Here is a 14,669-nt window from a genome sequence, read left to right on the forward strand (position 1 = left end):
ATCAATTTATTTTGGCTTTCGTACAATGATCATATAAAAACCAATTATTGAATTTAGCAAGCAACATGTATTATTATCACATTTACTATTTTTCTCACACAGGGAGATCCCTCCCAATGGGATCATCATATTTGGGGGTACTTGGCATCAATAAGTTTTAAACTCCCTGGTTTAAGAGATTAACAACTGATGTCACGGAACTGAATCCTGTCGTTTTAATGAGTGATCAGTGTCAGATCTCGGAGCAGCAACATCTGCCAAACTTCTCACCAGTTCTCAAAAAGTCTTCAGTGTATCAAGGACATATTGAATAAGTTTACAGAATCATCACTGATCTAAAGAGATCGCTTAGTCTGACATCTAGTGGTCACAGAGTGCAACTGCAGGGGGCTCCAAATTCAAATTTGTACATAAAAAGCGCTTACCTGCTAGATCATGCAATTTTCTTGTATTAGAGAAAATTTATAAACCGCTTAAAGAGACAGTCCACCCAAAAATTACAATTTCATCATTTAAACTGCTGCCTGGTGGAATGTTAGTCTCAGTCACCATTCACTTGCAATATAGGTATACAGAAAAAAGATGCAATGAAAGTGAATGGTGACTGAGATTCTGCCTTACGTTGCCTTCTGTGTTTCACTGTAGAAAGTCATACAGGTTTGGAACAACATGATGTTGAGTAAATATTGACAGAATTGTAATTTTTATGGGTGATCCATCCCTGTAAGACACTTAGCTGTGCATGTAAATGCCTTTTTTGGCCTTCAGTTTTGATGTGTTTTGTTTTTTTTACCCTGACATACGCATATTGTGGGTCTATAGTGACCCAGGACCTCATAAATTTTTTTGGAGTTATGCCCACACCTCTTTAGTATTCCTCAACATTTCTCTCATGAATCATCTACAAAAAAAACAAAAAAACAAAAAACAAAAAAAAAAACAATAATAATAAAAAAAGGCAAAATTATTGTTACATTTCCAAAAGTGTACAGGGTCTGACCCGAGATATGTAATAGTGTCGCAATATATTCTCACTTCTATAAATAATATTTTTATGATTATTTCATCAAGTTTACGATCACAGGATATCTAAGACACATGAGTACCATCCTACTATATCATGTCGATTTCTTTGCAAATTTCTATAAAAAAATCACTTAATTTCTAATAGTTTTAAAAATGCTTTGAAAATGCTACACTATCTGGGCATTTTGTAGATCCATTTGTGATGGATAAAAGTGGCGGGTCGCTATTGACCCGAGGTATGTTTGACAAAACCCCCCCTGCATTTAAGGGTTAACGTGCACGTATCCGTTTACAGTTTGACGTCAAGAGCAGAGAAATACTTCCTTGCGTCATCGGTTTGTTGATTTGCATGTCCACACTTAAAAGTCAAAATGAAATTCTCAATCTGTGTTTTGTTGCATATGTAAACACATCAGCTTTGACAGGTTTACTTGATATTTCAAATGACCACAAAACTCAAAGCGTGTTGATTTCAGCAGTATTATTCCAAAATAAAAACTCAAAATGAATCACATCAATTGCATTCGTCGTTGTTGTTTTTTGCTTTCATATGCAGAGGTGCTGTGTGTTAGGGGTGGTACAATGGTTCTAACAGCACCGGGTTCAAGGCCTGCTCGTTACACACTCTACTAGAAACATACTACCCCACTGATCTTTCACATGTAGGGTCATATTTAAGAAACAATCTAGAGATTTCTACAGCAAACACTTCATTCTAAACTTCAGTACCAAACCAAAGCACGCCCGGTGCGGTTCTGATCCATTCTGTGACTGCACTAAACAGACAGAGTAAAAAATAAACCTTTATGGGTTTCAAAGTTACCAAAAGCAGCCCTTAATATAGTGGCATCATCAAATGTTTTCATTTTTTGCATGTCTTCTATTTACGTTATAACGTATAGTCATTTGGTGTAAGAAAAACAACAACAACAACAACTGTGAAACAACCATTGTGATAAAAATACTTTTTTGATTCAAGTAGAAATAAGTATCTGAATTCATTAGGGGTAGTAGTTTCTGTTTTCTTAACTAACAACCTTAAACACTTTATACAGGACTTAAAAACCAATGCTTGATATGTTAACCTGATCAAAAATGTTTCCCAAACGGGCTACAAAATAGCAACATTTTGGCATATTGAGGTCTTTTTTTGTTGTTGCTTTTATCTTTCATACAAATCAAAATGTTTCAATGTATCGACATCCTCCACTTCGGAGTGTTGGACTATAAATAAACTGAAGTTGCATTAATTAAACACATTTTGAATAATTTTGAAAAAAACAAAATCACAGAATAATGCAAGGCATTTTCTTTTGTGTGGAAATGTTACTTTTCCCCTTTTATAGGTTTTGGAGAACAGAGTGTAAATTGGATTTCTGGGTTGAAACTCTTCTCACTGTAGGTCACGTGTTCGGTGGCGTCTGGGCGGAGCTGATGATGCGTCGGAGCGAAATCTGACTGCTTGTGTCATCTGAGGTAACAAGGCGTGGGCTAGTACTCTCAGCTGATGACCACCAGGGGAAAGTTTGGACTTTATTCCTAAATGACGCAGAAACAGAAAAACTGTTCAAGCTCAAGTGTTCAAAAAGAGGTTTGAAAAGAGGGAAAAGTCCTGCAAAATAAAGAAAAACACACCAACAAACGACACAGCTCATCCAATCAAAACTGAGTCTGAATGATCCATTGTATCATAATAGTATTGCTGCTTTTAATTCAAGTTTTGCACTCAGTCAAATGCGATTAAGTAGCTTCCTTTCATTCATAAAGAATTTAATTACTGTATTACACACGGGCGTTCTATATTTTTTTGTTGACTGTCCAGCAAAAATAACTATATAGTGATACTCAATATCACAAACAACAATAACAAGACGACGAGATAACCACTCACTGCTCGTCTGGATCATTTTGGTAGCTTTAAAAAGTATTAATGTATTACAATCATCCAGTGAATTTATCAAATCAGTCATTTAAGTAGTTTTGTTAATTGATACTGCTGTTAAAAATTTCAAGAAATTATAATGTGTATTTTGCGCAAACATTTAAAAAAAAAATAAACACAATTTTCTTCCATACTTAGTCATTTGTGTTGTCATATCGAATCGTGATAAGGAATCGCGATAACGACTCGACATGCTATCGACTCGACATGATAACGACTCGACGACTCGACATGCTATCGACTCGACATGCTATCGACTCAACGACTCGACATGCTATCGACTCGACATGCTATCGACTCGACATGATAACGACTCAACGACTCGACATGCTAACGACTCGACGACTCGACATGCTAACGACTCGACGACTCGACATGCTAACGACTCGACATGCTAACGACTCGACGACTTGACATGATAACGACTCGACATGATAACGACTCAACGACTCGACATGCTAACGACTCGACATGCTAACGACTCGACGACTCGACATGCTAACGACTCGACATGCTAACGACTCGACGACTTGACATGCTAACGACTCGACATGCTAACGACTCAACGACTCGACATGCTAACGACGCGACATGCTAACGACGCGACATGCTAACGACTCAAGATAAAATCGAATCGTGAGATAACCATATCATCCCATCCCTAATTGACAGCCCAACAAATAAATGAAATCTAATATTACATGTTCTTAGGAGTGCCAACCCTTCTACATTATTTGTAGAATACTTACTTCAACTTACCTGTATTATTTCTGGATTGTGCATTCAAATTCACAGAGATTTTGTGTGTGGTCTCCAAAAAAATCAACTAAATTTTTTCCAAATATTTGTACAGCTTTTTATTTAAATAATTTAAATAAATGTGATATTATTGCACTACTGTGCCTGATTAAGAAAGCCCCCCCCCCCCTTTATCTGACGACCTGTAGATAAAGTTAACTGCTATTGTTATTCTTGCAGTGGAAATTTGGCGTCTGGTCATTCTTCGCCTCCTCGTCATGCATTAAAGTCATTTAACGCACACCTAACTGTGTATTATACTTCATGCATTTCATTAGTTTTACTCATTTCATTGCTCATGCAAATACACAGTAAAATGTACTTTGTTGTGGTGTCAAAATTGGTATTGAGAATCGTCGTCATGTTGCTTTTATATGCAAGCAAAATCAAAACTATATTCAAAATGAATTGGAATCAAATCTCATCGAAATCTGAATCAAATCATGAGCATAAAAATCTGAATCTAATCTTTCTGTATAACAAACACCTTGACAGTCTCACATAAATATTCAAACACAGAGCTTTCATACAACGTCCAGGACCAGAAAGACATGTCACATCATGCATCACATGTACAGACACATGTAAAGACTTGCAGCCACATGTGAGAGTTATGAAATGCATTTCTGTTCATGCACATAGTGTATGAACGTCATCATGCAGATCTGAAGCTCTGAACACACAACACATGACAACTGCGCAAATATCTCAGAGGAAACAGAGAGATTAGTCGAGTGTGACTCAATACTACCATACCATATTCCTACATATTCTGAAGTATGTACTTTTGCATCAGCATCATACATAAAAGTATGTGAATCGGGATGTAGCGTCAGTTGTGAGGAGGTTGACAGGTGCAGAGGAGATAAAGCAGAATTTGAAACATCTTGTTTAAAAGTGGACACACTTGTTAAATGTGTTAATTTAAACCAAAGCGATGTATCACCTTATTAGTTGACAGTCAGAGCCATGTCGACAACAGGACAGACAACACAAATCAAGCGAAGCACGCCAAGATGGACCGTAGCATGCAGAGCGGACGGCAGGCACACCTGAAGCACCCTTACCTGTGTGATTGACACTTCACCTGCAGCAGGTGGCATCTCCGTCTCTTTATGTACCACTACTTTAGTGACAGACATGTCTGGGTGCTGCGCTTTGGCTTCTTTAATGGCCTGAGCCAGAGCCTGAGAGCGCAATACCACATGCCACCAGCAGAGGACGACAGAGGTGCGGGTAATGATTGACAATTAAAAAAAGAAGAAATCAATTAGAAATAAATTAATGTTAAACATCTATTAGTTGAATTTTAGTACTAGCCACACAAATGATTTCAAGACTAGTATAATTAACACCTTAAATGTATAAAAATGATCCATGAATTTAATGTAACTGCTGCATGCATATAAAGTGTATTAAAATATACTGTAAATAACAGGGCTGGGCAATATATCTCCAAAAATGGAGATGTATTATGTATTTGCTCTGAAATTATTTCAAAAGGTGCCAGAGGAGCCACTGAAGCTAATTGAATACAAAATGATCAATGAAAGATGTAAAATACAGTAAAAATGTTGCTTGAATTTTATATAGCCAAAATCATGAATACATGCAGTAATGTAAAATCAATATATTGCCCAACACTAATAAAGATATGTTAAAGGGTTAAATTAATTGATTAGTTTATAGTTTATAATTTGATGAGTTTGCAATAGTGTAGAAAGATCTGTCAACAACATCTAATAACTCATATTTAAAGGTGAATTTTAAAGAATATCCAGGCCACTCTTTTTTATAAAATTAACATTAAAGGAGACTGGGGCTTGTTCCACAGCAACAAAGTCATATGGGTTAAGAACAACATGTCGGTGAGTAAATGATGACAGAATTTCATTTTTGGGTGAACTATTGCTTTGATGAATCTTTCTACAACACAAAGCAATGCTAACCTCTAAAGTCACTGCTCACAACTTGCCGTTCGATCGGATAAAAACAAACGCTGCGACTGTATGATATTTTCATATTTTGGGTTCCCTTGTTTCTGTCAATTAAGGGAGCTTTTGGGGCTTGGGTAGCTCAGCGAGTATTGACGCTGACTACCACCCCTGGAGTTGTGAGTTCCAATCCAGGGTGTGCTGAGTGACTCCAGCCAGGTCTCCTAAGCAACCAAATTGGTCCAGTTGCTAGGGAGGGTAGAGTCACATGGGGTAACCCCCTCGAGGTCGCTATAATGTGGTTCTCGCTCTCGGTGGGGCGCGTGGTGAGTTGTGCGTGGATGCCGCGGAGAATAGCGTGAAGCCTCCACACGCGCTACGTCTCCACGGTAACATGCTTAACAAGCCACGTGATAAGATGCACACATTGACGGTCTCAGACGCGGAGGCAACTGAGATTCGTCCTCCACCACCCGGATTGAGGCGAGTCACTACGCCACCACGAGGACTTAGAGCAAATTGGGAATTGGGCATTCCAAAATGGGGAGAAAATAACAAAATTTAATAAAATTAAGGGGGCTTTTGAAAGTTACAATCCAAAAAATATTTAAGCCTATTTTTAAGATTTACGCATTCCATCAAATTTTATTGCGTAATGTTTAACAAAATTAATACGACTTTTTAATAAAAGGTTTTTAAACATTATTTAGCTAAAAAATTTAATTTGATGCAATTTTGTTATGGAACTGAAATACATCAATCTTAAAAAAAAAAAAAAAAAAGTATTTATTTGATTTTTTGAGTGTAGCCGTCCTCTATATTTTCAGCTAGCCTGTTAGCGAGTCGCTGTACCTGGTCGTGGTCGATGTCTGTGTCTCCTGTGATTACAATCCGCTTTTCAATCCGTGTCTCTGAAATTCCGTCCTTCACCATCTGACACACAGAGAGATGCTGTTTTGAGAACTCAGACACAACTTTAAAAGATAAATGCTCACATCAACATGAATGAGGACACAAAATAGACTGTGAAGTCGTAAAAGGCAAGCTCAAGGGTGGGATGGGGAGACTGTGAAACGATGGATTCATGGACGGATGTAAAGACAGACAGAGGGTGAATATATTTACTAAGAGATGTTATTCCTTGTCAAATAAACCAAATTTCAGAAACTTCCCCAGTTGAAATGTTTAATTTTGTTTTTGTCTGGCAGGACCGTGGCATCATCATCCCATGTCTGTCTTGTGTTTCGTTGTCTGTCTTTGTGTGAGCGCGCGGTTTCGCGCGGTTACACTCAGGTTTCGTTTAGTGTAAGAATGCGTGGCATCGCTTTGTCTGCCGTTGCTACACATTCTCTCGTCTTGTTTGTCGGTTGGCATGGGCGTATATCGCCTTATTGTTTTGCCGATGTGCGCTCATGCCATTCATGTGTTTTCTTGTCTTGTGAGAGCACGTGGATTTGTTTCGTTTCTGTATCGCCGCGTGTCTCTCTGTCTTACGTCATACTCCACCTCCTTGTTTGCCCATTATTAGTTTATTAGTCACACCTGCCCTGTCTCGTTAACCTGTTGATTTCTCTCCCTATTTTAGTCTCCTCATGTTTGCTGTCCAGCGCTAATGTCGACATCATGTCTCGTCTCTTTTGAAGTTGTTTGCGTCTGTTTTTCTTTTGGTTCCTTTGCGAAACGTAGAGAAGTAACAGTTCATCTACATCCATTTTCTTCACAGTGTACATAACTGAAGTACATGCTTAAAATATGCAGAATGTTATCGTCCGTTGGTGTGGACGCTAATATAGTTATCATTCTTTGTGTGAATGGGCCTTAATCCCTTATTTTAAAGAGGGGGGGTCAAAATGACAATTTTCATCTATGATTTTGGAGGAAAACTACAGGTTAAAAAAAAACAACATTATAAAGGTGTCAGCGTCATGATTTTATTTTTACACAGAGATAGGTAGGTCTATTAGTAAAAGCAGTTGACTTCAGCATCTCGTTGCATTATACAGTGGTGTGAAAAAGTGTTTGCCCCCTTCCTGATTTCTTATTTTTGCATGTTTGTCACACTTAAATGTTTCAGATCATCAAACAAGTTTAAATATTAGTCAGAGATAACACAAGTAAACACAAAATGCAGTTTTTAAATGAAGGTTGTTATTATTAAGGGAAAACAAAATCCAAACCTACATGGCCCTGTGTGAAAAAGTGATTGCCCCCTAAACCTAATAACTGGTTGGGCCACCCTTAGCAGCAACAACTGCAATCAAGCGTTTGCGATAACTTGCAATGAGTCTTTTACAGCGCTGTGGAGGAATTTTGGCCCGCTCATCTTTGCAGAATTGTTGTAATTCAGCCACATTGGAGGGTTTTCGAGCATGAACTGCCTTTTTAAGGTCATGCCACAGCATCTCAATAGGATTCAGGTCAGGACTTTGACTAGGCCACTCCAAAGTCTTCATTTTGTTTTTCTTCAGCCATTCAGAGGTGGACTTGCTGGTGTGTTTTGGATCATTGTCCTGCTGCAGAACCCAAGTTCGCTTCAGCTTGAGGTCACGAACAGATGGCCGGACATTCTCCTTCAGGATTTTTTGGTAGACAGCAGAATTCATGGTTCCATTTATCACAGCAAGTCTTCCAGGTCCTGAAGCAGCAAAACAGCCCCAGACCATCACACTACCACCACCATATTTTACTGTTGGTATGATGTTCTTTTTCTGAAATGCAGTGTTACTTTTACGCCAGATGTAATGGGACACACACCTTCCAAAAAGTTCAACTTTTGTCTCGTCAGTCCACAGAGTATTTTCCCAAAAGTCTTGGGGATCATCAAGATGTTTTCTGGCAAAAATGAGACGAGCCTTAATGTTCTTTTTGCTCAGCAGTGGTTTTCGTCTTGGAACTCTGCCATGCAGGCCATTTTTGCCCAGTCTCTTTCTTATGGTGGAGTCATGAACACTGACCTTAACTGAGGCAAGTGAGGCCTGCAGTTCTTTGGATGTTGTTGTGGGGTCTTTTGTGACCTCTTGGATGAGTCGTCGCTGCGCTCTTGGGGTAATTTTGGTCGGCTGGCCACTCCTGGGAAGGTTCACCACTGTTCCATGTTTTCACCATTTGTGGATAATGGCTCTCACTGTGGTTCTCTGGAGTCCCAAAGCTTTAGAAATGGCTTTATAACCTTTTCCAGACTGATAGATCTCAATTACTTTCTTTCTCATTTGTTCCTGAATCTCTTTGGATCTCGGCATGATGTCTAGCTTTTGAAGATCTTTTGGTCTACTTCACTTTGTCAGGCAGGTCCTATTTAAGTGATTTCTTGATTGAGAACAGGTGTGGCAGTATTCAGGCCTGGGTGTGGCTAGAGAAATTGAACTCGGGTGTGATAAACCACTGTTAAGTTATGTTTTAACAGGTGGGGCAAACACTTTTTCACACAGGGCCATGTAGGTTTGGATTTTGTTTTCCCTTAATAATAACAACCTTCATTCAAAAACTGCATTTTGTGTTTACTTGTGTTATCTTTGACTAATATTTAAACTTGTTTGATGATCTGAAACATTTAAGTGTGACAAACATGCAAAAAAATAAGAAATCAGGAAGGGGGCAAACACTTTTTCACACCACTGTATGTCAACGAGTCCAAATATAGGAAAAAGCACTTTTTTTGTGTTGTTTTTTCAAAATTGCAGTGACTATAACTCCAGAGAAGCTAAAGATATCTTTATATCCTTTTAGATTCTGGTTGTTCATTTTTAAGGCCTTTTATAGTTAAATCCCAGAGATATGGGGCTCTCAATGTGGCTCCATACAATACATGTTCAATTTTGCCCATTTTCAACAGACGAAAACCAATTTTGTTTCATATGGTATAAAGCTAGTTTTTCTTGTCCAACAAAACAAAGGTCTGAAGTACAAATATTGTTGAAACTAGAAATGTACCTTTATTTATTCACATAAAAACAATACAATTCACATTTACTTTTTTGGCTTTGAGAGTTATTCCACCATAGAACTCAATACAAAAAGCATAATGAAGAACTAGATCATATATGATAAATGGAGAGAAACATCTGAACATAGACTGACTGATTTCACTGACCTTTGTGATGTGTGTGGTGGTTGTAGTACTGTTGTTCTCTGATGTGATGGTCTGAGCGCTCATTAAAACCCCTGGATCTGAGTCACCATTGGCATCAACCTGCACAAACACCAAGCAAGCGGGACATTAGAAAGACACCTTCAGACTAGACTGAATATTTCAGCACCTCTCAGATCGAGGAGTATATTACCTCCGATGACTCATATGTGATGGTCTTGGTCTCGGTGTGAACTAAAGGAACGTCTTCAACCTTCCCATCCAACACCGGCTCCTCTGACTGTTCACACACAAAAACAAAATCACACTATACGTATATCACCTATATACAGTGCAATCTATAATCATTGGTATATTGTACATCGCCAATACTTTAAAGACAATAATCAGCTTCATATATACCTCGAGTACGTTAAGGGATAGTTCTGGTTGCGGTACAACTAATAATATTCTTAGTCAGAACTGACTTTTGAAGCAGTAAAAGATATTGAAATGATCACACAGTTTTAATGCATGCAACAACTTAAAATCATATACCATAAAATGCACAGCACAACCATGCAGAATACTTTACCACAGAAGTGAATGTGTGCTGTCATGTGAGCAGGCATTCACAACACTGCAAGAAACCTTGTTACTGATATTTCTGAACTACACACAATGTTAATCGTTTCTGTCCATCTTTCAACGACTTCAAAAGACAAAAATATGCTTTTTTTGAGCCACACGGATGAGTCTCCAAACAGTCTAAACAAATGGAATACGTGTCCTGTTTACAAATAAATTCGACCACATGCTAGTCGGTTTTATTCATGCTACAGTGTGTTATAATGAAGTCTGTAATCATGCAGTAGAGATACAGATGTGTAATTATCATAATGATGCGTGGCTGATCACAAACTGCAAATTGTAAAGTCAGAAAAAGAGACAATAAGATAATTCTTTGATTCATTATTAGTCAGAGCTGGTGCCAAACGCAGATACACACGGTGGTGTTACGTGACCCTGGTAAACACAGGGTTTTGTTACCTCTAGAGGAGGTACTGTAGAAGATGTGTGCACTTCCAGCTTCACCTCATCTACTTCCTGTATATCTTCCTCTTTGTTTGGTCCACAATCCAACTCGCTTCCTTCCTCTTCATTTTTACACATAATTCTGGACTTTTGACACCTTGACTGCTCGTCCAAATGGGTAGGTAAAGGAAATGCTTTGTCTTCAAAGTAGACCGTCTTCTCTTGAGGTTGAGCTGCTCTTTCGTTTACTTCAGATAATGATACATACTTTGTATGAAGTGTAAATTCCCCACAGGGCTGCCTCACAACTTGGGTCTCCAAGATGATGAGTTCCTCTACAGGTTCTTCTTCATTAAAGTCCAACTCTTGAGGATATTTGAACTTTACACTGTCCTCAACCACTTCATCAACCCAATCTTGATCAGAATTCTCAACATTGTCATAGGACAATACTGTCATCTCATTAGAGTTCACATTCTTCAACATCTCCTCCTCATCTTGGGTTTCTGAAGAGGTTTCTTCTCTACCAAAGGAGGTATCAATTTCATTTTCCTCAATACCTTGATGTTCTTGATACCAGATCGGCTCAGTGTGTTCAACCATTTCTTCACAGGGCTGCCTCACAACTTGGGTCTCCAAGATGATGGGTTCCTCTTCAGGATCCACTTCATTGAAGTCCAAGTGTTGAGGATAATTGAACTTTTCACATCCCCCAACCACTTCATCAACCCACTCTTGATCAGAATTCTCAAAGTTGTCATAGGACAATACTGACATCTCAGAGTTCACATTCTCCAACAACTCCTCCCCATCTTGGCTTTCTGAGGAGGTTTCTTTTCTCCCAAGGGGAATATCCATTTCAGTTTCCATGATCTCCTCTGCTAACTCAATCCTTTGGTGTTCTTGATCCCAGATCTGGACGGTCTGTACATCCATTTCTACACAGATCTGCCTCTCAACTTGGGTTTCCAAGATGCTGGTTTCCTCTACAAGTTTCTCTTCATTAAAGTCCAAGTGCTGAGGATAATTCAACTTTTCACTGTCCCCAACTGTATCATCAATGCACTCTTCATCGAAATTCTTAACGTTGTCATAGGACAATACTGACTTGTCATTAGAGTTCACATTCTCCAAAATCTCCTCCTTGTCTTGGGTTACTGAAGAGGTTTCTGCTCTACCAAGGGGAGTGTCCATTTCGGTTTCCTCGATCTCCTCTGCAAACTCAATCCTTTGGTGTTCTTGATCCCAGATCTGGACGGTCTGTTTATCCATTTCTCCACAGAGCTGCCTCTCAAATTGTGTCTCCAAGATGATGCGTTCCTCTACAGGTTCCTCTTCGTTAAATTCCAAGTGTGGAGAATAATTAAACTTCTCAATGTTCCCAACCACTTCATGAACCCACCCTTGACCAGAATTCTCAATGCTATCATTGAACAACACTGACATCTCATTAGAGTTCACATTCTCCTCTTCATCTTGGGTTTCTTCTCTCACAAAGGGAGTATCCATTACAGTTTCCTTGATCTCCTCTTCAAACTCAATATTTTGATGTTCATTATCCCAGATCTGAGCAGTCCGTTCATCTATTTCTCCACAGATCTGCCTCTCAACTTGGGTCTCCAAGATGATGGGTTCCTCTACAGGTTCCTCTTCATTAAAGTCCAAGTGTTGAGAATAATCAAAGTTCTTAATCACCCCAACCACTTCTTCAACCCATTCTTGATAGGAATTCTCAACGTTGTCATTGTATAATACCGACATCTCATTAGAGTTCACATTCTTCAACATCAACTGCTCCTCGTCTTGAGTATCTAAAGAGATCTCTTCCAGGGCACCGTGTTCAGTTTCCTTGATCTCTTCTTCAAAGTCAATAATTGGGTCTTCCTGCTCCCAGGAATGGACAATGTGTTTGTCCATTTCTACAGCACCACCATCATCATCTTCTTCATGGCACGTCATTTCTTGGTTTCCAGCAAGAATCTCTTTGATCTTCTCAGAGGTTTGTACAGGAAACCAATCAGATTCCCCAGCTACTGCCCAACCCATTACGGGTTCAAAACAGCTTTTGGCTCCCACTGCATCTTCCAGAATGGCAACTTTTTTCACCTTTCTTTCAACTATACCTTCATCTTCAACACTAGAAGAACGTGCAGAGCGTCTACCCACTGCGATGGCTTCATTCAATGCCATCATGTACTTCTCTTTTTCACCAAGAGAGGTTGGTGAGCTCATATGTTCTGGCCTCTCATCCTCATACTGCGTCTTCTCCACACATTGGATCTCTCTCTCTGTGGTCTTCTCAGTTATGGTCTTTGATGTAGGTTCCTCAGCCTCAGGAGTCAACACCTGCTCCTCATGATGTTCACATGAAGGTGGCAGCTCCTTTACCTCCTCTATGACCCCTGACTCCCAAAACACCTCATCCTGTAGCTCAACTGAACTCTGGGACAACAAAGCACACTTTATATCACTGTCACACGTGTTCACTACAAAGCATACTTGCTTACAATACATCAAACTACAAGCGTAGGGTATAAATTCAGTGCACTACAGGTTGTAGTGTCATTCGCAGTATGTTTCTTTTTTTAAGCCGATAAAGGAAAAACTTGGGTGGAGTCAGAATATCGACATTCAGGGTTCCCACCCTTTTTGACCAGTAAAATTTCATGACTTTTCCATGAAATTTCCAGAAATTTCAGAATACTGGCCACATTTAATTTTTTTATTTTTTTTTTATATAATTTTGAATTAGAACAATTTGTAAATGAATCACTCAAACGGATTGTTTACCGTTTCGACCCATTCATTGACTCAAAAGAACTATTCCTTCACGAATCATAAATCACTATGGCTTACAAGCAAGTTTTACCCTACACAACAGCAAAATCTAGCCGAGAAGATCATTTTAAGCAGAGGAAAACTAAAAATAAAAAAGTATATTCACTATACAAATTTCCTAGACTTTGCCAGGACAAGAAATCACAAATGTAAAATTCCCTAATATTTCCAGGTTTTCCATGCAGGCTTAAGCTTCTGTTGATCTTTGAGGTGTTTACCAAACCTGCATGTGAATCTAAGCTTGACATAATCTGTTTTATCTGATGGACAAGCGGTCAGTGTTTCTTCGTCTTGTCTTGACAAGATTCCCCGTAATCCCTGTGACACGATTAGTTTTGATTCCAGCCCTAAAGCCAAAGGCTTTGAGATATGTTCACCTTTTGTGTGTTTGTGTTTCATATTTCACTTTCTAAGAGCTGCTGTTCCAAACTTTATTCACTCTGGAAAAAGAGTCTAGGCTTTAATAAATCGCACCATAATGGATCATTTATAAAAATATCTCATCACAAATACAACATCCTAAAACAAGCAGCAGATGCTATTTAAGAATAGTTATGAGCGAGTGGCTGAAATAAAAGTCTGGATTTAGACCATGTACAGCTTTGCTTTTTTAAAAAAAAAAAAATGTTATCCCCTTTTCTCCCCAATTTGGAATACCCAATTCCCACTACTTACTAGGTCCTCGTGGTGGCGCGGTTACTCGCCTCAATCCGGGTGGCGGAGGACAAGTCTTAGTCGCCTCCGCTTCTGAGACCGTCAATCCGCGCATCTTATCACGTGATTCGTTGTGCATGACACCGCGGAGACTCACAGCATGTGGAGGCTCATGCTACTCTCCACGATCCACACACAACTTACCACACACCCCATTGAGAGCGAGAACCACTAATCACGACCACGAGGAGGTTAACCCATGTGACTCTACCCTCCCTAGCAACCAGGCCAATTTGGTTGCTTAGGAGACCTGACTGGAGTCACTCAGCACGCCCTGGATTCAAACTCACGACTCCAGGGGTGGTAGTCAGTGTCA

At 39.2% G+C, this 14,669-nt stretch overlaps 1 protein-coding gene across 6 annotated transcripts in view; it reads right to left on the reverse strand.

Annotated features, from left to right (window-relative positions):
• Positions 1-1,492: 1,492 nt before the first annotated feature.
• Positions 1,493-14,669, reverse strand: part of LOC127441323 (band 4.1-like protein 3) — a 73,622-nt gene continuing 60,445 nt past the window's right edge. For 5 of the 6 annotated variants that reach the window (XM_051698601.1, XM_051698599.1, XM_051698603.1 and 2 more), the window contains 6 exons: positions 10,817-13,243; positions 9,981-10,067; positions 9,791-9,889; positions 6,553-6,633; positions 4,834-4,953; positions 1,493-2,565 (listed from right to left, as the gene is read on the reverse strand). In XM_051698601.1, coding sequence (XP_051554561.1) covers positions 2,560-2,565; positions 4,834-4,953; positions 6,553-6,633; positions 9,791-9,889; positions 9,981-10,067; positions 10,817-13,243 — 2,820 coding nt within the window. In that variant the 3' untranslated portion in view covers positions 1,493-2,559. The remainder of the gene's footprint in view (positions 2,566-4,833; positions 4,954-6,552; positions 6,634-9,790; positions 9,890-9,980; positions 10,068-10,816; positions 13,244-14,669) is intronic. The other variant, XM_051698604.1, reaches the window with a different exon arrangement.

This window comes from Myxocyprinus asiaticus, chromosome 5, assembly GCF_019703515.2.
Source record: "Myxocyprinus asiaticus isolate MX2 ecotype Aquarium Trade chromosome 5, UBuf_Myxa_2, whole genome shotgun sequence".
NCBI lineage: Eukaryota > Metazoa > Chordata > Actinopteri > Cypriniformes > Catostomidae > Myxocyprinus > Myxocyprinus asiaticus.